General features: G+C 46.9%; 1 protein-coding gene and 2 pseudogenes across 1 annotated transcript; 1 reads left to right on the forward strand and 2 right to left on the reverse strand.

The window, feature by feature from the left end:
- The window catches only part of LOC134368509 (serine/threonine-protein phosphatase PP1-beta catalytic subunit-like), a 39,483-nt pseudogene extending 31,437 nt beyond the window's left edge, over positions 1–8,046 (reverse strand).
- A 4,301-nt stretch (positions 8,047–12,347) lies between these two features.
- On the forward strand, positions 12,348–13,789 carry LOC134368510 (heat shock transcription factor, X-linked member 3-like). Its single transcript, XM_063084954.1, has 2 exons — positions 12,348–12,827; positions 13,253–13,789. The coding sequence occupies exons 1-2, from the start codon at positions 12,348–12,350 to the stop codon at positions 13,787–13,789; spliced, it is 1,017 nt and encodes a 338-aa protein (XP_062941024.1).
- Positions 13,790–14,987: 1,198 nt separating this feature from the next.
- On the reverse strand, positions 14,988–16,429 carry LOC134368395 (EOLA-like protein; annotated as a pseudogene).
- Positions 16,430–22,293: the final 5,864 nt, after the last annotated feature.

Here is a 22,293-nt window from a genome sequence, read left to right on the forward strand (position 1 = left end):
AAAGTATGCCTCAGGTGATCTCCTCTACTCCTAAACCTGCTCTTTTCTAAGAGGTCTGGCTCTGGATCTACATAAAACACTTTTTGTGCAAGTCGAGGATGTCAGAAGCAACTAGTACTTCCTTCAAACTGCAAAACCTTTAGACTGCTGGGTCAGAATTAAACAATCAGTAGAGAGGCTTTAAAAAGTCTGGCTGTTCCTCAAAAGGTTAACATCAAGTTACCATATGACCCAGCAATTTCACTCCTAGCCATATACCCAAGGGAACAAAAACCTGTACACAAAAGTTGATGGCAGCATCATTCACAAAAGTCAAAAAGGCAAAACAACTGAAATGTCATCCACTGATGAATGGATTAAAAAAAAAGCGGTATGTCCATACAATGGAATGTTATTCAGCCATAAAAGGAATGAAGTTCTGATACATACTACAACATGGATGCACCTTAAAAACATTAAAATAAACCAGTCATACAAGACCATATATTGTATGATTTCATTTATATGAAATGCCCATAATGGAAAAATCTGTACAGAAGAAAGTAGGTTAGTATTTGCCAATGGCTAGGGGGATGTCGGGGTGGAGAGGGGGAAGGAGATGAAGGGAAAGGGGGAGTGTCTGCAACTAGAATCAAGATTGGGGTTGTGTTGAAAATACACTAAAGCTGATGGTTACACAACTCTATGGATATAATAAAAACCACGGAATTATACATTTAAAATAGGCGAACTGTATGGTATGTGAATTATATCTCAATAAAGCTGTCATTTAAAAAGTGGGGCTTTAATGTTATTTTATTAATCTATTTCATTTTTCTTTCTTTCTTTCTTTCTTTTTTTTTTTTTTTTTTTAAGATGACCGGTAAGGGGATCTTAACCCTTAGCTTGGTGTTGTCAGCACCATGCTCAGCCAGTGAGTGAACCGTCCATCCCTATATAGGATCCGAACCAGTGGCCTTGGTGTTATCAGCACCGCACTCTCCTGAGTGAGCCACGGGCCGGCCCTTATTAATCTATTTCATTCTTCAAAACCATTCTTCTTTTTTTTAACCTTCAAAAGGACACAAAGGAAATTTTCCTATTGCTTAATCTGTTAGCCTAACTAAATCTTAAAGAGGATATGATCCACAAGAAAGGAAAGGGAGATATACCCTAAATGATCACAGCAGTTCCACAAATTTCAGACATTCGACAGGTCAAGCCCAAGGTTAAGTGAAAAATGGCTTAAAAAGCAAAGCAAGAACAAATATCCCAAGATATTCATAAAGCTATTAGTGGGCCAAAAATATAAACACAATCATATTCTGCCATGGAATTTTATACAGTGCTAAAAGTCTACAACTCATAATAGTCAAGCTCAGCTTATGGGCAACATGCTAAAAAAAAAAAAAAAAACTTTAAGAAAACTAGTCTATTCTATAGCGAACATCTTTTGAGATACTTCTGAAGACATTTCAACAACAAGGACAGATGTTCAGGATATACTACTACATGAAAAATTAACCCATAAAGCTACATAAAGAATATCTTAATGATATGAAATAAACACAAAAATATGTCAAAATTTCAACAAGGGTTTTCTCTGGAGTGTGGAATTATAGAAGACTTTTTTCTTTTATATTTTTTTATTTCACAAGTTTTCCACAAGAATGCCTTATTTTTACAATCAGAAAAAAAAGCAAATCCTAAACACTAAGTTTCATGTTATCAAATACGTATTATACAATAGACATGTATTAATTATCATCAACTGGTAAAGCTCAGTTTTTAAATACTTGGATCAAGTCTATGATTGAGAAAAGAGCTGGCACCATCTTAATCACTCGGCAGTGGTTTTCTATACTAAATTCCTCCCAAATACATCAGATTCTACTCATCCCATTTCACTTCCTCCAAAATAAACTCAGCATTTATACTTTGAACAAAGTTCCCCAGGTTATTTCTGCTATATTCCAAACGCCCATACAAACTTCTTTCAAAATCACTGATCATTTATACCTTGAACAAAGTTCCCCAGGTAATTTCAAAATGCCCATACAAACTTCTTTCACAATCACTGATCTAACTAAAAAGCTTTTACTGGATGTTCCATGACACCCATACAAACCAGCTTCAATTTAAATAATCAGTCAAAAGCAATATGATAAGCAATGAGAATGTGGTAGCAGAGTCTCCACAGGAGATAAAGTGGTAGAAGTCTTTGGTTTTCAGTTCTAAGTAAAACTTTATGCAAGAAAATATACTGGAGGATTACGCACTATCCGAATAATACATCAGTATTTTTATTTTACTTTAAATAATAGCATAAATTTATTTAGACATCCTAAAGGCTCTTCGAAAATACTGCATCAATGATATGCCCAACTAAAAAAGAAAAAAACATGATGCAATTCAACGTGTCACTGAAAGTGTTCATAGCTGATCGGCAATTTGATAGGGTAAAAAGGAAAAATAACCAGGAATATGTTGTGGATTTACAATCAGCATTTGAAAATGAGATCAAGTCCTTCTGAAGTTTTTCCCCTAATGTGAAGAAATTCTGGCCAAATTTTGGCTTCTACTTTCATTTAACACTAAAAATAAAAACCGAACCATAGCTACATGGGTACTTCAAAATGTTCATGGAAAGATTCACGTATCTTTTAATTCTATTTTTCCACAAACTTTTGGAAGTATCCTCGTATTCTGCGAGGTAGCTTTACAAAACACCAAGACTTGAATCTCAGTTAAGTTAATTAGAATGTAACAACTTTAAAAATAAAGACAACCAAAAAAATTTTTCTTGGAGGATTAAAAATGATTACTAGAAAATCCAAATCTGCTTTAGACAAGTCTTTGAGTAGGTCTAGATTTGGTAAGGAGGGGAGTATCACGGAATATTGCTGAGTCCCGGGGAGGCACTGTCAAACTAAATATGCTCTCACAGGATCAAGAAGCAAGTGATGAAACTCTTTACTGAGCAAGTGTGTGAACAAAAGAGGAGGCTGCAAAAAGGCCCAAAGTCACTCATTCAAACCGGGAGCTCCTTGAGTGACGAGATTGTGTCTTATCCTTGGATTGCTGGTGCCTGGCACAGAGGAGGTCAATAAACACTTGCTATATTAGAAGAGGAACATATGTCTAGACTAGAATCCCACGGAAAAAAAAAAAGAAAAAAGATTGTCCAAAACTACAACCAAATATTTAATTTGAAATCACAAAAACACTTAGGCTACTTTTCCGGGTGTCTTTTTTCCCAATAACCCTGAACAAACCACTAGAGAAGTTTTAAGTATCTGTAATCATAAAAAGGTGTGTCCGACGTAGGTTCCAGATCAAACATCTTAAAACGCATAATTCTGTGTTTTAGGCCTTTAAAGTACACAAATATATGTAAAATAAAATATGAAGTTTAGATACAAACACCAAATTTAAAAATATTTAAACTCACAGGTGAAGTTTAAAATGTATTAAAAATAGTGGTAGGCCTAAACTTTCCCAAATGTGGAGAAGATATAAAAATTTTAAAATAATTATATTTCCCTCACAGGACAACATACAATTACAAAATATAACTTTTTTCAAAGCGGATTTCTCACAGACTCAGCAAGATGTTCCCATCTGTTAAAGACACAACGTCATAAGCAGTGAACACTGACTGCAGGCAGCAGGGGCCTCCCGGGCATATATAACTTGATAGTAAAGGAAAAGGTAAGTAAGAGTTCCTGGTAAAACTTTTGCTTCCTATTCAGTTTTATGTCTGCTGGAAAGTTTTCACATCTGGAAGGAATATACCGAATTTACTTACACGATGGGTACACACAGAAATGATGTTTTAGATACCAACACACTAGTTGAACATAGGAACTAGTCCCTCAACGACCACCACCAAATCATAAACCTTCTTTGAGGATTTTCCAAAAATATAAGCACATACTGTTTCACTGTGAAAAGCAATTTTTTATCAGGTAATTTGGAGGAAAATAACAGCAGTACATGTGCAATCCTTCGACGGCATCTGACAAAGAGGACTCGAAATTGTTTAAAATGGCTTAAAATTCTTTTCTACACACTCACGAAACAATGAATGATGACGCAAATTTTAGGATAAAGGGACTCTTTGGCAGAAGAACGCGTTTAACTTTGAACGACGTCCTACAGTGAATCAATACATATAACTCCTGGCCTCTCCATCCCTTCCCACCTTTCCTCCCAGCAACATAAAACTACTCAGTGGAAAACATGAGAATAGGGTAACTTCACATGCTGCGAAGACTCGTAAATATCTCATAAACACGAAAGGCTTTAGAACCTGTACTAAGTTTGTACAGAAATTAAACTCTGCTCAAACCTGTTCACTTTTCAAACCGCAAAGCCAATCCCTTCGGCAAACCTATCTATACATTTCTTATTTCTCACGTGCATCTTCAACCCGATCAAAGGTTTTCTTTTATACTTTTTTTCCAGCAAGTAATAGATACGAAGTAAACTCCCGCTCATTTTACCCTTTCTTTAAGAGCCTGTTCTACGGAGTCGTATGAAAATGCAGAACAGATACAAGTCCTCTTGAGGAGAAGATTTTTTACAAAATTCACTCCGGAACAACAATCGCAGGCAACCGAGGGCGATGCACCCAGAGCACAGAGAAGAAACGCACCTTCCGGGGACATACACTAAGCCCAGCGGCAGGCAGCCTCGCACCGCCCTCCCTGGAAGGGTCAGCAGAGGCGAGCGCGGAGGCGACGGGCGGAGGCGACGGAGCTCCGGCCTGTCTGCAGGGCTGCCTCCCGCAGAGCGCTCCTCACACACGCGGGTCCGGTCGGCGCACCTCGGCCCCCGAAGGTCTACAGGACAGGGAAAGAGTTTAGAAACATTCCCAGTTTGGGTCCTGTCTTAATCCCAATATCTCAATTGTGTCTAGAAAGGCTGAGGCCCTGACAAGGATGTATTAGTGAAAAGGAGGTCCCAAGAACCTAAGACACGAGCCCAATGTCACGAACCGCGTGTTGCTCAAGGTGGACTCTCTCCCGACATCTTAAGACTCACCAGACGAAACCTGAGTTGCAGTGCAGAGAAATAACACAAGCTAGTTTCTAGTGGACCGATCCTCAGTGGCCCAAGTGTCCACACATACCTGCAAATCCACAAGAGCTGCCTTGTGGGGTTGAGGCTTCAGGTGTTTTGATTTTGTATTTGTTTATAGTGTAACGCAATCAGACGAAATTAGGACAGCCTTCAAATATTCATACATCACAATAGCTTAAGAAACTATTGGTTTTTAAAGTGATAATCATACTTTTAAGAATATAAAAATTTTATACACTTATTTAATTTAAAATTTTGAAAAACTGCCAAACAGGTTTCCTAAGAGTCTGTACCATTTTCCAGTGCCACCAGCAACATGGGAGAGTGAAAAAAAAAAGCAAAATTTTAAGTAGTCACAGTAATGGTAAAAATGTAATCTCGGGCATCTAGATATGTGTGAGAAACTTTTCTACTATTGATTTTAAAAACATGGCTTTCTCTTCTCTGAACTGCATCCGTGGGGCCACACCAACCTTCTAGTCAACAATAACTCCACTTGGCCTCGGGCTTCAAAAATTCCAAGTTTCGAGGTGAACACTCACAAAGAGCCCACCGATAAGAAATATAAGCATACATAAGATTGGTATAATGTCCATCCTAATTATATTCCTGACCAGTACATGAATTCTGACAATGCTCCCTATATCATTAAAAATAAAACCAGGTGAAGGTTGAAACCCAAAGAGATTATTTTCCACCTGTTTCACTTGAACCAAATGCTGGCAAGGGTGTGGAGAGAAGGGAACGCTCCTGCGCTGCTTGTGGGGCTGTAAATTAGTAGAACCACTATGGAAAACAGTATGGAGGTTTCTCAAACAACTACAGATCAATCTTCCATACAATCCAGCAATCCCACTTCTGGGTATGTACCCAGAGGAATGGAAATCATAATGTCGAAGGGATACCTGCACTCCCATGCTCATGGCAGCACTGTTTACGATAGACAAGATATGAAACCAACTGAAATGTCCGTCGATGGATGACTGGATAAAGAAACTTTGTTATATATACACCATGGAATACTACTCTTCCATAAAAAAGAAGGAAATTCTCCCATTTGCAACAACATGGATGAGGCCGACGAAACTTATGTTGAGTGAAATAAGCAAAGCACAGAGGGATAAATACTGCATGTGCTCACTCTTAAGTGGGAGGTAAGAGAGAAAGAAGGAAGGAAGGAAAGACCACAGTGTTGTGTTGGACTTGCAGAGGGAGAGTGCATACCTAGAGATACAAAGTGGAGTGGGGGAAAGGGGACAGGGGCAGGAGGGTGGGCAAAATTGGGTGGGGGACACGGGGTACAAATGCAATTTGTGGTAATGGACATGCTGCCAGTATGGATCTGGCCTTCACATCTTGGGCTCGACGGGTGAAAATCAGCTCTGTATCTCATGAATATTCATAACCAATAAAAACAGAAGATTGTCATTATGCTGACGCTCTGCTTCCTTCTTCCCCAGACTGACACATGTCATAGTTTCAGTGCCCTGTCCACACCTGCCCCCAGGATAAGAATGGATCAGAGCTTCTCTCTCACCTGTTCATCTTGAGTGGTGGTTCCCTAGGCCTGGTCTATTCTCCTCAGGCAGAAGCCCATGTGGCAGTACTGCAATGACCAAGAGATGAAAAGATGTTTCCAATGACCCTCCAAAGAGAAATGTGAAAACAGCTTTCATTCACCACATTGGCGGTGGAGCTAAACTCTTGCAACCTACTGATTGAAGTTCTAAATTTACCCAGGAGGAAACATTAATAGATTAGACTTTAAAAAATTAAACAATGTGGCTGTAGGACACTGCACTACTAAAGCCCAGAGAAACAACATGGAACAGCAGTGCTTTACCACCTCCCGTGACTCAGAGGGTCAGGCCACACCCTTTACCTGGATCACCAGGCCCTCCAGGCCAGCCTCTCTAGACCCCAGTCTCCTGCCCTCTGTTCCAGGGCCCTGAGCTATTCTATTCCTTTTTTCTCACCTGAACATTTGCTTGTGTTTATCCTGCTGCTTGGAGTAAACTGCCTCTCTGACCCTACCCAGCCCCACTCCCCCAGCCTACTGAATTCCTCCTCATACGTCAGATCAAAGTGAAAACACGCTCTCCTCCTCCAGGAAATCTTCCTTAACCACTGCCCACCCGAGCCCAAGGATGACGTGATACATTATATGTGCCTGCAGTTGCCTGTATTTTTCCTTCTCATTGCAATTGTAATCACTAGCTCAACTTCTCACAACAAATTGTCAGCTCTGTGAGGTCAGGCATACTTTACATCTTGGCCAGCACTCTATTCCAGAGCCTAGACAGACGTGTGGCACACAGCAACCAGTTCTTTAAATCTGGCTGCAAAGTATGAATGAGGGCAAGACCAAGTGTCTCAGCATCTGAATGCTGCTCCTAACTCCCCTCTATGGTCAGGTCTATAAGGGTACAGGGAGAGCAGAAGAGTGGGCCTGCACAGAACCCATCCAAACTCAGATTGCCTCTGGCCAAGCCTGGCCCTGCCCTCTCCTTTAACCCCCCTAACCCCTCATCTGTATGCAGTTCACCTCCACTCGTATATGGGGCTCTTTGGAATCCATGACCTTGCCAAGGTTGTCTGTGCCTTCGTTTCCTCATGTGTGAAATGGCGAATAACAATACCCACTGGACAGCTCAGTTGTGTGGATTCAAGAGGTTAATAGCTGCAATGTGCATAGCACCATGCCTGACACAGAGCAGGCATTCAGCACATTAGGATTTATTATTTATTTGTGTATTTGCTGATTGGGGGTCTCACCCAGTAAACTAACCTGTGAACTCCGGAAAGACCCGTGTTGGTATTTTCAACACAATGCCTGGATCCACTCCCCCACCCTTCTACTCTGTGCCTAAACCACCTTACTAGTGGAATCCAACTGTCCCCCCACTTCTCACCTGCTCCCATGCAGCTGACCACAGCTGGACACAACACACAACCCTGCCCCAGGGTCTTATTTAGATTCATGACCCCCGAAACTCACATGGGCATTTTATTCTCTTTAATGATCTTCCTACAGTTTCTGATCCAATTGTGCTTTTACTCTCCAAGCTGAATTTTTTTCACTTTCACCAAATCCTTCCCCACCTCCCACCTCATCGAACTATGTGATAAACTGATGCTTGTATGCATGTGCCTATGTGTGAGCATGTGTGTGCACAAGTATACGATCTTTGAGGACATACTGCATAGTGACAGGGATATTCACAGGCTACATGGTGTCATCTGCTGTCAAGAAGAGCCTGTACAATTCTGTAAGATTTTTTATGGAGAGATGGTTTCAACAAATTTCTTGTCTGTCTTAAAAAAGCTTCAGTTGTCCCTGATGTGCTAGAAAGACTCTGGGAAGTGGTTCAGGAATGTCTCTCTGTAGTAGACAGAGCTTGTGACAAACTGGCTCATGACACTGTGCTTTTAAAATGGATTCGTTAATGCAGAATGTGTTGAGTGAAAGTTCGGAAAGCATTTTAATGTTATGCTTTGTTTTGTTTTTACTACATTCAGAAACATATCTCTAGTATATACTGGCCAGCGCATGGGTTTTCTCTCATAATTAGAGTCTGCGGCAGTTATTAGTGTTATTGTTGTTTTTTCTATTGATATATATTTACATACATTAAAATGTACCCTTTAAAAGTGTACAGTACAGGGGTTTTTAGTATAGCCACACTTTTGGGCAAACATCTTCACTACCTAAGTCCGCAATATTTCCATCACTCCAACAAGAAACCCAGGTCCTATTAGCAATCACTCCAAATTTCCCCCTCCCCACCATCTGCTCACCCCCTGCATTCATGTGATCTACTTAAGTAGTAGCTAATTAGTTCAGTAGTTAAGTTTCAGAGGAGTAAAATGTTGTATATATTATATGTGGACTTTTAACTGCATGGGGAGTTGGCACCACTAACTGCAGTGTTGTCGAAGGCTCAACTGTACTTTTTTTCTCTAAGGATTTGCCTGTTCTGGACATTTCATATAAATGGAATCATGGGACATGTGGCTTTTTACATCTTGTTTCTGAAGTTAACCATAATGTTGTCAGAGTTTATCCATGTTGTAGCATGTCTCAGCACTTTATTCCTTTATATGGCTACATTATTCATAATAGTCAAAACGTAGAAACAGTTTACAAAACATACGTTTTCAATTCTTTTGAGAGTGGAATTGCTGGGTCATATGAGAACTCATGCTTAAGTACTTGAGGAACTGCCAACCTGTGTTCCCCGGTAGCGTCATTATTTTATGTTCTCAGCAGTGTATGAGATCTCCATTTTCTTCATATCCTCACTAACACTTATTTTCTTTTTCTTTTTTAATGTACTTTTTAATTTCTTTCTCTCTTTTTTTTGATCATAGCCATATTAGTGGATGTGAAGCAGTATTGCATTGTGTAATAATCATTTGCATTTCTCAGAAGACTCATTATGTTGAGCTTTTTATGTGCTTGTTGGACATTTCTTTACATTATATGAATAAATTTCTATTCAAATTTTTTTGCCGAGTTTTAATTTTTTTGTATTTTAATTGTTGAGTTTTATTTTTATTCATTTATTAGTTACTTAGATATTTTAGTTTTGGCTTTTATTGGATTGCAAGTGATTAAATGTTTTTTACACTTGACAATACCATTTGTTTACAATTTTCTGCTACCCAGGGCTTGCAGAGTAATAGACAGAACTCATAAAGAAGAGTAGATTTACATGAATAAGGACTTTTATTTCTATAAACAGGGTGATAACGAAGTACCATTAGAAAAAGTGTATAGATCTTAGATTTTTTAATGTAGATTTTGTGTTGGTCATCCAATACGAAAGTATATTTCAAAAACTACCTGGGACATCAAGAAAGCCTTTGGTTATACAGCATTTGTGTTCTGCACCCTTTAGTCTCAATTTCTTTGAGTGTGTGTGTGAGAGAGGAGGAAAGTTGGGATGTGTGTGAGTGTGTGTGTGAGAGTATGTGAGTGTCTGAGTGTGTGTGTCAGAGAGAGAGAGAGAGAGAGAGAGAGAGAGAGAGAGAGAGAGAGAGAGAGAATGTGCAGCAAGTTACAACTTAGAACAACTTAGATCATTTTCCCAGGGGGTCACTGGTCCTCACAGGTACCTGAGTCAGCTGTGCTCTGCTTGGATGGCAGGACTGTGGTGATTCCATTCCTAAGCTGGTGACACAGAGGGGTCATCTCTGGGGGTTCTGGAGCCCTGAAGAGAAAACCAATCATGTCTCTCAACGTTGCTTGGGCATGGCAGGTTCCTTGGAAAGACGGTCTGAGTGGCAGCCAAAGGCTCCTCAATGCCTAAGAGGCCGAAGCTGAGGGAGACCGGAGTTCCTATAATGCCTTTTTCTGACTGGACTGAGAAGGCACTGTGAATTATTTCCTCTTCCCAGCATAAGAGCCAGAGGCCGTACACTCTCAATCCTAGTGGACTTTCAGTGACTCTGAAAAAAAAAAAAAAAAAGAGAATGTTAGCTAATGGTTCTATGCAAGCGACATGACATACATGTGTCTAAACCAAATCAAATAAATAGCAGCTCTTTGCTGAAAGCCAGAGCTATGGATTCCTTGGGCATTCTCTTCACTACCCTTCCCCTCCCACCCAATGGCCGAAGCCTTTTACAGAAGTCATCAGCAGCATGCATACGCTAGCAAAGGCCACTGCGATATGTCACTCTCAGGCTTAAGAATTTGCTTAAGAAAAAACACTTTGCCACACAAGTGAAACACACTGGCTGTTTCACTGAAAACACTAGGAGTGACCTTTGGAGACATCAAAAATGAATTACATTTCAATTCTAAGCCTATCCGTACACGTGCATACAGGTTAAACCGAGTCCAATAATGAAGGCTTTGTAAACATGTTTAAAAGAATGGTGTCCACAGACAAATCCCAAATCCAGAAATGATTAAGGATTAGTGCTCTTGGAATGAAAGATACCTCAAAAGGGTCTCTTTCAAACCAACTTTGTACTCCCCTTTTAGTAACAAAGGCCTGGCCATTAGAGGGGCTACTACTTAGTGGGAAGAGGACGTAGAATGCTCTCAGCATGGAGATTTTCCACTGTTCCAATACATCTCCTGTGCAGACTGAATATTAAGAACAAAGTTGTCCTCAATGGGTGCAGAGCAGGCATCACCAAATAAAGGGTTGTATCTTCTCATCTGTGATAGAAAATGACAATTATTTGGGTTTTTCCCCACCGCTCAACCACCCCCCTGGACTCTCATCTGTTTTCAAATACACGCTGATGGGTATTTTTGCATTGCATTCCTTTACTTATTTCTAGTTAAACAAGTAGGATCTTTCCTCAGAATAGAGTCTCTGTGAAGCAGGCCTCACAAATGAAAGGGTCTCCGAAAATGAGAACAGGATGTATGAGGAAGAAATGGAAAGTAAAGACAACCCTGCTGTGATCGGTGGAGGGATGCATTGGGGACAAGTACAGCTCCACATGACAGTGCAAAGCCCAGGCGAGCATGTGCCCATCCAAACACACATCCGTGCTCTGAGTACCGCTCTGGTCAAGGAGCAAGAGGATCACTCCCACCGTGCTCAGGCGCAGCCCCACTCTGGGGACAACTGGAACAGGTGGTTAATAAGTCACACTCTTTCTCTGGACCCTTCTGAGCAGACGGAACCCACCAGCAGGAGTGTTTGGAAGAGACCAAAGCAGGAAAGAGATGGGGGGAGAAGAGGGACACCAACCAAGACTAGATTTCCCAGCCTGGTAGGGACCACCATCCCCTGGGAGGTACAGTCACCCAGGGGCCCAGCTGACCCAGACAGTCCTGGCGATACCCATGTTCGGACTAACTGGGGACTGGCCCTTGAGCAAACCAGAGAGGCCAGCAACAGGCTGCCCTGTCTTCAGGGGTGGGAGTGGCCATGGGATCAAGGCTGCTCAACTCATCCAAGGACTGGCCCCGTGAAAACATGTGTCTGTCAGCACATGGGAGACATTTCTGGGAATCTGAACCACCCTTTCTACAATTTTAGAAAAGAGAGAAGCTGAGGGGCCCAGCCACTGGATCCCTCCCCCCAACACTTGACCAGGGCTCAATCTCCAGACTGGCCGTGAGCCACCTATGTGACATCACATGACAAATAAAGAGGATGATGACTGCAGCAGCTGGTTGCCCCCACACCGAGATTCTAGAATCATGTGGACAGTATTTATTGGGCATCGCCACTCAGACTGAAGGCAGTTTGTACTTACTGGGACAGTGGTTAATGGTGTGGGGTACAAACTGCTCCTGATGATAGTGTAGACTCATGGATAGTCAGGATACTGAAGACAGTGAAACCAAGCTCGCCTCATCTTCTGGTGGAGAGCCAGCAGGCAGGGTCCTACCTGATCCAAACCTGGATCCGAGGGAGGTATCAGACAGCCAATGTGACCAAGCTGTGGGACAAGATGCAGACTCCCAAAATGATGAACAACCAGCAGATCAAAACCAACGTGCGTCCAGTGTAGAAGAAGACAGTGACCCCAGAACACTCTCCTTCCCGAGGAGGCTCTGGAAGATTGTTGAGGATGACGCTTTCGAGTCTGTGCGCTGGGATGACGATGGACACACTGTGATCATAGAGGAAGACCTTTTCCAGAGGGAAATTCTTCGCCGGAGAGGTGTGGACAGGATTTTTGAAACAGACAGCATGAAAACCTTCATTCGCCAAATGAACCGCTATGGATTCAGCAAAATACGCACAAAAGCCTCTTCAGTTCATTCTCCGGGGAACAAGAAAAATATGGTAAAGTAGAAAATATTCCTCTTACCCCTTTTCTGTTATTCCATCATTTTTACCGGATGCCAAGGTGAATGACATACTACAAGAGTTTTATTTGTGAGGACACCTTTTTTTTTTAACATGAGCTATTATTTATTGAAATATCAAAATCTACACTAAGATTTTGATATTAAATTACCACGCCCTTAGAGATACTCTGTGGGTAGGAGTAGAGACTCTGAGAGCCAGTGAATGTCAAATGTACATATTGCCACCCTCACTTATGAATTGTTTCTCTCTAGTGAGGTCATGCTATAGGGCACAGTGACACTTGCCAGCACCTTAAACATTTCCTTTCTCCATCATCAAATAAGACTCTTGTGATTCTTGGGGATGAAAGCAATGGTCATCTAATCTCAGACTGACTGAAATGTTTCCTTTTGCTTCAGCTTTACAGGAACCGCAATTTTCAGAGAGACCAGCCTGGGCTCCTTGAGAACATTCATAGAAAAGGTGACCTCAGAAACACTGCTCTGCCAGCAACCTGTGCACCAACCGCAAAGAGAAAGAAGCTGGTACCTACGAGACAATCCCTACGAATCCAACACATTAATGCCAAGAAAGAAGCCAACAGCAAGCCCCAGTGGGAGGCCCCAAATGTTCAGGGTCCCAGTAAACCTCAATTCTCCATGTTCCCTGGGGGTACACGGTCTATGAGCTGTGTTGCTAGTCATCCCCTAGGAAATCGTTCCACTGAAGAGCCAAATGATCCAAGTGGGGAGAGGGCCACTTCTGTGAATGTTAGTTTTGACCCCAGGGCCAACGCTGGGATGGAAGTTGGAGGGGATCCACTCCCCAATCTCTCGCTTTACCCAGGCAATGGTCTCCCGATGTCTCTGTATAACATCTGTTATTCCACTCTGATGGCTTCCCTCTTAGAAATGCCTCCCAGTGAGCCGCCCAATGAGGAGGAGCAGGAGGACTGATTACACGTGTGCATTCTGTGTATAGTTTAAGGACAATCCAGGTCCCTAAACTCACAGGCCACTGAGGAGTGATAAACAGGGCAATTTTCTTATGGTGAACCCATTTTTGGTCTTAATAAACACAACAAAACCCCATGGTAGCAAATAAACCATCCAAATGAGAATCAGGACTCCGTGTCATTTCTAACCGTCTATACCACACGTCTCACTGACATGAGGCTAAAGACCCTGCCCAGGACAGGCTTGGTCCCCGTTGTTCTCTTCCATTTGAGGCAGCAGCATTTCCACCCACTCAGCAAATGACTTTCTAGAAACTGTGAGGGCTCTCCCAGCAAGATCCAGTCCCCTGAGGCTTGCCTGCTGCTCAGGAGACAGAACAGCCTCACTCCTGACCTTGGGAGCATCACCTTACATTATTCCCGTACCTTGAGACAGGAGATTCCTTCCTCATCGCTGTCCCCACACTGTTGTCAGGAAGTTTCTGTTCCACAGCTGAGTTTCCTAACTCAGCACCCAGGGGGCCTCCAAAGAGGTTGCCCCGTCTGCCAAGGGAGGTACAACCACTGTGTCCTGGCTCAGAAGTGACCAGCCACTGCAGTACATGCCTGTGGGGAAAGCCCATGATCCTCATAGCTTACTACCACTCGAAACTTTGCTGGGAAATCACAAAAACATCACGGGCTTCATGAACCATTGGCCTTGATGAGTGGAAGATGTGTGTACAAGAGACCTAGAGGAATCTGGAAGGATGGACAGCTGCAAGTTTCTAAGTCTGATGTCATCTTACTCCCAGATGAGTCAGGCTATTGATGGCTGGTCACTGCTGAGCAACCATTCAGTGCCTGGACCCACGCTTTGCAAAAGTCACAAGGATGCTGATCAAACAGCTGATGAGTTTTGACCAGAACAAAGACTGCGGAAACATAAAGGAGCCCCAAACAGTTCACAGTTCACTTTGACACATTTATTTCTACAATCCAGACATTAGTAGGAAGAAAATGACCAGCAACACCCCCTATTCCCTTCATGTGAGCGCAGAAACCTGTTTCTGTGAGTGCCATGTAGTGGGAAGCACGCTACAATGCAGGGGTAATTCACACTTAACCTGATCTACATGCACGTGCACCAAGATGGAGAATCAACGGTGCCATGATTTAGCTGGTTTCTCAGCTACATTCCTCTCAGGACCCCACACACGTCACAACTTCTGCCACAAAGGGATCAGGTGCTCTGGGATGTCAACCTGCAATATATCCTTTCCCCCTTTGCTAGGTAAGGGCTCCAGTAACCACCTGGGGTGGAAATCACAGTCAGGTACTTCTGCTGCAAGTTGGTCAGGACAGCTTGGTTTTCCAATTCCACAACCTCCTCAGAAGCTAAGTTTTCAGGACACTCCAAAGATTCCCCAACGTCAATGAGCCCTGTGCACAAAGAGAGAAACACAAAGGTGGTTTTCCCTTCCATAAACCAAGGCCTGGCAGTGCGACAACTTGGTTATTCAAAATTATGGCCACTACAGACTTAGATGACATCACCAAAAGGACAGGAAGGGCAGCAGGGCCTTCTCACGGAGCACAGATGATGAGCCAAACATGTTCCGGGAATCCTGGGTGAGGCAGAGGGAAGGCTCCAGAAATGAAGAGGACAGGGCTTGCTCCTCTGTGAAGCGACACAAATAACATGCAGGCGCCAGGAAGACTGCTGAGGGTAGGAGTTTCAGAATGGAAGGGCACCAGCCACTGCCCGGGAACATGGAGGCAACAAGGCGCTGAGGCAGTTCACCAGGGACAGGTGCGGATGTGGCCCCTCCACCACTCATGGAGGTGAAGGGATTAGCCCACGGTGCCACTGGTGGTGGGGACAGGGCAAGCAGCACGTGAAGCCAGGCAGGCAGCCGACTTGCACAATCTGGTGTGCTGCCTCTGGTGGTCTCTGCCCCCCACACACGCTCACCCACACATGCACACGCACAGTGCAGCACCACATGACATCATGGACCTGACCCAGGCTCACAGGCCAGAAGCAGAAACCGAGGCCCAGAGCAGAGAAATGATTTACCGGAGGTGATGCAAGCTGGGCCTGCAGACCCCAGCTCAGGGCCTCCTGATGCCCCCTTGAAGGTGCAAGGTTTAGGAAAACTGCAGCAAACACACAAACCAGTTCAAAACAAAAGAAAAGCCCCAAAAGTCCCCAGCCAGATCCAGATTGGCAGCTCTTGGACTCATCTGTACAACGATCGGCACATTGTCACTTACCAGCTACCAGTCCTAGGCCAAACTTGCTTCCCCTTCCCGAAGCAAGGCCTCAATCTGAGCGGGTGTCATCCCGAGCCTCCCCTGCAGCAGCTGCCACCAGGCGTCGTCTTCCCAGTCCCTGTTAGCACTGTGGTATGGTTCTGCTGGCTGCTGAGCAGGGGACACCAACGTGACTTCAAGGTCTTGACCCCGTTTAAGACAAAGCCAGCATAAGGCTGCCGGAAGGAGAGGCAACAGATCTTCATCTTCCGCAAGCTCTCTGGGCCTCGGTGGCCTGTGGGAACACAGAAGCTCATCACACACCAGTCCTCCAAGCTCACGGCCAGTGGGCCCGACCTTCACCCCATTTCCTAGGTGCCCCGAATCCCCACTGACCTCGATGGTTCATTGCTTCCATCTGTCAGCACAGCAGGCCCAAGGGAAGACTGGGACTGGGAAGGCTGGGATTTGGGTGACTCAGATCCACCTGATGGAATGCTCGGAGAGCTCACGGACTATGGCAGGGACAGCTAGAGAAAGGCACAGGCAGGACAGCGTGTGATCAGTGCTACGACAGAGGTCATCAAGTCCGAGGGGAACAGGGAGGAGTGTGGGCTAGTGAGAGTCGGGGCTGGCTTCAGCCCTCTGGCAGCACACAGGGACAGTCCTGGGCTCTGCTTCTTCTCCTACTGCCCTCTCCACACCCAGACCTCGCCGATACTCTCAGCTCCCTGGCTGTGCCAGCCCCAGGCACCGCAGGCCCTGAGCTTCCTGGCTCCTTCCTGGCTCCTGTGCTTGGTATCCAAGCACAGCTCAGCCCTCGGAGTGACCTGTGACCTCAGGTGGTTCCGTCAGGTGTCTTCTCCTAACTCCTTCAAGTGCCACCCTGTTCAAGCCCCTTCCCCTGTCCCAGACCTGAGCCCTGAGAAAAAAATTATGAGAATGAGAACAACTTGCCCCAGTGCACACACACCTTCTATGTGACAGGCCCTGGGGTGGGCACGATCTGTGCATCATCGGGTTTAACCCTCACTGCCAGGCCCACTCAACTGCTGAGGACAAGCAGGCCCAGAGCGACGAAGCAAGGACTGTTGATCACACAGAACCTGACTTCATGTACCTCCTGTCCTGACCCCTGTTGCCTCTGTTTGTCCCCTGGCACAGGGGCCACTCCTCTTGGCTCAAGGACAGTTCAGCGGATGGAGCACGGGCCCTGGGCAGGCAGAGCCATGGGCCTGAAGACAGAAACTCCGGCCAGTCATAGCATGTCAAGAAGCCTCAGTTTCCTCGTAGCCATGAGGTCAGGAGATGAGGCCCCGAGAGCACCCAGCACAGTACCTGGTACCTCACAGTGCAGTCAGATGCTGGCTGCTCTTGTCATCATCATCATCATCATTGGGACTGGGGACTCATCCCCTAGGTCTGAACTGCACCCACGAGCCGCCTCCCTCCACTCTGCTTAGCACCTCCCCGTCCTTTCCTCAAATACACGCACTTAAACTCAGAATCTCCTATGATTCTAAGAAAACATGCCCACACTCAGGATCAAGGCTCTGTCGGGACGAGAGAGCCTAGTGTTCACTCCCTTCCCAACCTGCAGTCCTGCCTGACTCTGCACCACATCTTCTGCCATCCTCCCACTTCTCAGGTGAGCTGCCACTGCCGACCCCGCTTCTGTGTCTCACTCCAGGACCTGGATCCTGCCACTGTCCTCTCTTGCTCAGCATCAGTACCTCCCCCTCTCCCACGAGGAGGTGATTCTGTTTCCAGAGGAACTTGCTGGCACACCCTTCACCATGTGAATAAAGACCCTCCTCTGAGCCCTCAAGTGCCTCCTGCTCCTGCCAGATCCACCTCCCTTCAACCTCTGTATGTGGCATCACCATCTACCTGGCGTTCCTGCCCCAGACCTAGCAGCACTCTTTCCTTCCTCTTTCCAACACCTGCCAATGTCACATGGCACCATCTCCAAATCCTAACTTGGATCTGATCTCTTAGTCTCCAAGGCCACAATCCCTGTACAAGCCTTTCATGTCCTGCTGCCTTTTCACACAGTTCCCCCATTGGCCCCTGCCTGAGCGCTTGCCCTCTGCACCTTGGTGTCCACACCACAGTCATAGTGGCCTTGGCACAGGGGCAATCAGATTATGTCACTCCTGTGCTCAAATTTTCCAAGGGATTCCCGCCCCAACCACAGCAGAATCCACACCTCACAGGGGTCCCTCATGATCTGTGTCCCTGCCACAGCCGTCTGCTCTCCTCTCCCCTTTAGTGACCACCATGCAGTCACACAAGCCATTCTTCCCTCCCCAGAATATGCCATGTTTCTTCCTACTCAGGGCCTTTGCAGGTTCTTATGTGTTGCATGGTGTCCCTTCAAACTTCCTCTTTTGAAACCCTAACTCTGAGCACCTCAGAATGTGTCCTTATATATAAAGATTGGGTCTTTATGCAGGGGATCAAGTAAAAGTAAAGTCCTGAGGGTGGGCCCACATCCACTATGACCTATGACCTATGACGTTATAAAAAGGGAGAAATTAGAGACACACACGCACACAGGGAGAAAATTATGAGAAAATGAAGGCAGAGATCAGGGAGATGCTTCCACAAGCCAAAGATTGCCAGCCACCACCAGAAGGTTGGGGGCAGGGATAGAACAGATTCTCGCACCCCACAGAAGAAATGAACCCTGCCGACACCGTGACTGCAGATTTCTAGCTTCCAGAAGTGAGACACAATAAATGCCTGTTATTCACGCCAGCTGGGTTGTGGTACTTTGTTACAGCCATCTTATGAACTACTACATAGGGGTAAGCTGTTCCTCAAACATATCTACAGGATAGGGCAAGATCTTTCCACCAAAGAGATCAAGCAGGTTCTTTCTGTCTGTACATCTTCTTCGACTTTATGTTTCACTGCCAGTATGGCATCCCACTGTTGGGTGTCCCATAATTTACCTAACCTTTCCTCTACTGATGGAGAGGTACAAGCTGCTTCCCATTTTCTGACACTAGAAATATTACCATTAATGCTTGTTTTCTAATGACACGTCCAAGAGGATGCATGTGTCGCATGGCATGCACATCTCTCATGCCGATACATGCCAGCAAATGGCCTTCACAGAGACTCACCCGTGTACACTCCATCAACCAACAGTGCCATGTCCTCACACTTGTTGACTCTGAGCATCATCATTCTGCTGATGTGTGACAGGATCACCCTAATCCTTGGTTTGGGATTACTTAGGAGAGATGATGAATGTCCCCCATGGGGCCTGCCAAACTCCATTTCCTCTACTGGGATATGTGACTAGAATGTAGGTTTGCCCAGTTTCTGCCTCTCAGTTTCTTAGCCAACCCTTTTTTCTCTACGCCACGAAATCTTGACAATCAGATGTGAACTGTGTGGGTGGAATCCCGAGTGAGAACTGATGTAACTGTAAAGGAAAGAAGGGAGCCGAATTCCCTTCCTGCTTGATCCTGCAGAGAGTACTTGCTTTGTGACCTGAGTAGGAAACACTCTTCTACTTGTCTCAGATTCTTCACCTGCCCAAGGACAAGGGAGATAAGGAGGAAAGGTCACTAAGCATAAGACAGCAAGACTGGCTAGTGGTACCAGGAAGGTATTGTATTCAGCTAGCATTAGAGACCAAGAAGAGCTAGCAGGGCCAGTCTTATGGGAAACACACTCGTGCACCTCACTAAGGGCTTGGTTTTGCTAATCAGGCAGTGGGCACCTCCTCCCCTGTCTGTGTTAAGGACCACATGATGAATCGGCCAGCAGGGCAGAAAATCAGTTCAGTAAGTGGGCCATGTTCTTACAGCTGAGCACGCTGGAAGAGAAAAATGACACTGCCCATCAAACTGTCCCAGGGTATAGGCTTGAGAGGGAGGGGCACGAATCTCGTGTCCCTCACTGTCATTCTGGGTAGGGCCACAGAGCTGGGCGGGGAAAGATTGTCATCTCAGTGAGTTCATGGCTCAAGTGTCGAGGTGGGGCCGGTGTGTGTGGAGCAGCTTAGAAACGGAGGCTGTGAGACGCTGGAGGGAGGAGGGGACAGGATAGGGCGGCCTCGGGCCAGCTCTGAATGAGTTCCCAGCTCCACAGCCCGGGAAACCCATGCCCAGAGGCACCGTCCACGGGAGGCAAAGCTCATGGTCCCCAGCGGGACCGTTGGGTCTCACGGCCTCCACCCCCGAGGGTCCTGCGAGTTCGGAAGCCAAGGGCGTCCAACGCCTCCCCGCGGCCCGGCGAGGCCACCAGCGCCAGGACGACCGCCTCCCAAACCCTGGCGAGGAGACGACGACGACCCGCCCCCCGCCGCAGCCTCCGCCATATAGGGTCTGCTGACAGGTGCGCCTGGCGCTAAACTCCACCACGTACGCCCAGCCCGCGATGCCCTTTATGCAGGACGCATGAAGGCACGTACTCACGCGCGTGGGCACACACACGCTTCCGCATTCCGTACATACATATACACGCACGTAGGCAGCCACGCACTACGTCCTCACGCACTTGCGTACGCACTGGTCGCTAGGAGACGCTGTTGCACGCACTGGGGCCTGAGGCGCGCAGGCAGGTTAGGCCAGGGCCAGGGGGTGGAGACCGGCGGCCCTGAGGAGGGGCTTCTGGAGGGAAGGAAGCGGGAGAGGAAGAGGAAGGGGCGGGATGGGGCCGGCCTGCCGGACAGCTGGGGCGGGGCTGTGGGGGAGGAGGCGGAGCCATGGGAGGAGCAGCGCGGGACCGAGTGAAGACCTGGGGGAACTGTGGAAGGAACAGGCCCGACTGTGAGAAAAAGGCAGACAGAGGCTGTAGAACAGAGCTGAGAGCAGCGGGGATCAGAGCGGAGAGAGTGGCGGGGGGCGGGGCCGAGGGAGCCAAGGGGGCGGGGCCGAGAGAGTGGCGGAGGGCGGAGCCGGGGTGTGTTGCTGAGAGAGCGGCGAGGGATGGAGCTGAGGGAGTGGAGGAGGGCGGAGCAGAGGGGGGCCCGGGTGAGAGAGCGGCGAAGGGTGGAGCAGCAGGAGGCCCCGGGTGGGGCCTGGGAACGTGCTGGGGGAGGAGCTAGTGGAGGAGCAGCTGTTGCAGGAGAGGGGGGACTTGTGATTAAGAGCTGAGGGCCGCAGGGGGAGGAGCAGGGCAGGTCAGTGGAAAGAGCTGGTGGACCAGCTGTGCAGGACAAGAAGGCTTGTGAGAAAGAGTGTGTGGGAAGCCAGTGCAGAGCTGTGGGAAAAGCTGAGAGAGGAGTTGGGGCAGAGCTGTGCACAAGAGCTGGGGGAGGAGATGAGGAAGGAACTTCAGGAGGAGCAGGACTAGGGTCATATGAATATGCAGGGAGGAGTCCAGGGCGCGGCTGTGGGCGTGGAAGGGCAGGGCCTGGGAACGTGCTTGGGGAGGAGCAGGACACATACTTGGGGAGGAGCTGGGGGAGGGTCTGAGGGCGGGGCTGCAAGAGGGGCTGCAGGAAGGGCTGCAGGAGGGGCAGGTGTGGAGCAGGGTGCGGCTGCACCAAGGAGCTGGGGGCGGAGCCACAGAAGGAGGAGCTGGGGCGGGGCTGCAGGGTGAGCAGGACGGAGCTGGAGGACGGACAGGCAAACAGAGGAGGGTGGAGCTAGGAGACAGGGAAAGACCTGTTGAAGGAGGTAGTACAAAGTTGGGGGGAGGAGGCTCTGGGGGCTGGGCTGCGGGGTGAGCAGGATGGAGCTTTGAGAAGAACTTGGGTAGCAGCTAGTGCAGTAACTGGAGGGGAGGAGTGGGGCGGAGCTGCTGGAGGGAGCTTAGACACTTGTGTGCTGCACCCTTAGGGTCTGAATGACAACCCAAGTCCTCAGTGACCTATCCCAACCCCCAGTGTGTACCCCAGAGGGCACTCCAGAGGGCATGGAAGCTGCGAGAGCAGCAGTACCACTTGCCTGGGGTCCACGGGTCCATAGACTGAGGCTTGCACCGCAGGGCTGAACCCACCAGGCGGGCTCTGCTTTCTCCTAGCCACTCTGTAAATCTCCTGTCGTTATCAGACTGCCATCAGCCCTGTAGTGAAAACCCCGCCAAGCCTTCTCCTGGTGCAGTCGGCCCCAGCTCGCTCCGGCATTATCGCCTAATGCTCTGTCTTTGGTCACATTGTGCTGCCTGGTCGCGGGTACCCGACCCAGCCTGCCCTGCCAGGACTCCGTGCTTTCTCTCAGGCCATTCCCACCGCCTGGAAGACCCGCCTCCTCTTGACTTGGCAGACTCCTGTCCTCCTTCAGGGCCCAAGTTTAAAGTCACATTCAC

The sequence above is a fragment of the Cynocephalus volans genome, chromosome X (assembly GCF_027409185.1).
Source record: "Cynocephalus volans isolate mCynVol1 chromosome X, mCynVol1.pri, whole genome shotgun sequence".
Lineage (NCBI taxonomy): Eukaryota > Metazoa > Chordata > Mammalia > Dermoptera > Cynocephalidae > Cynocephalus > Cynocephalus volans.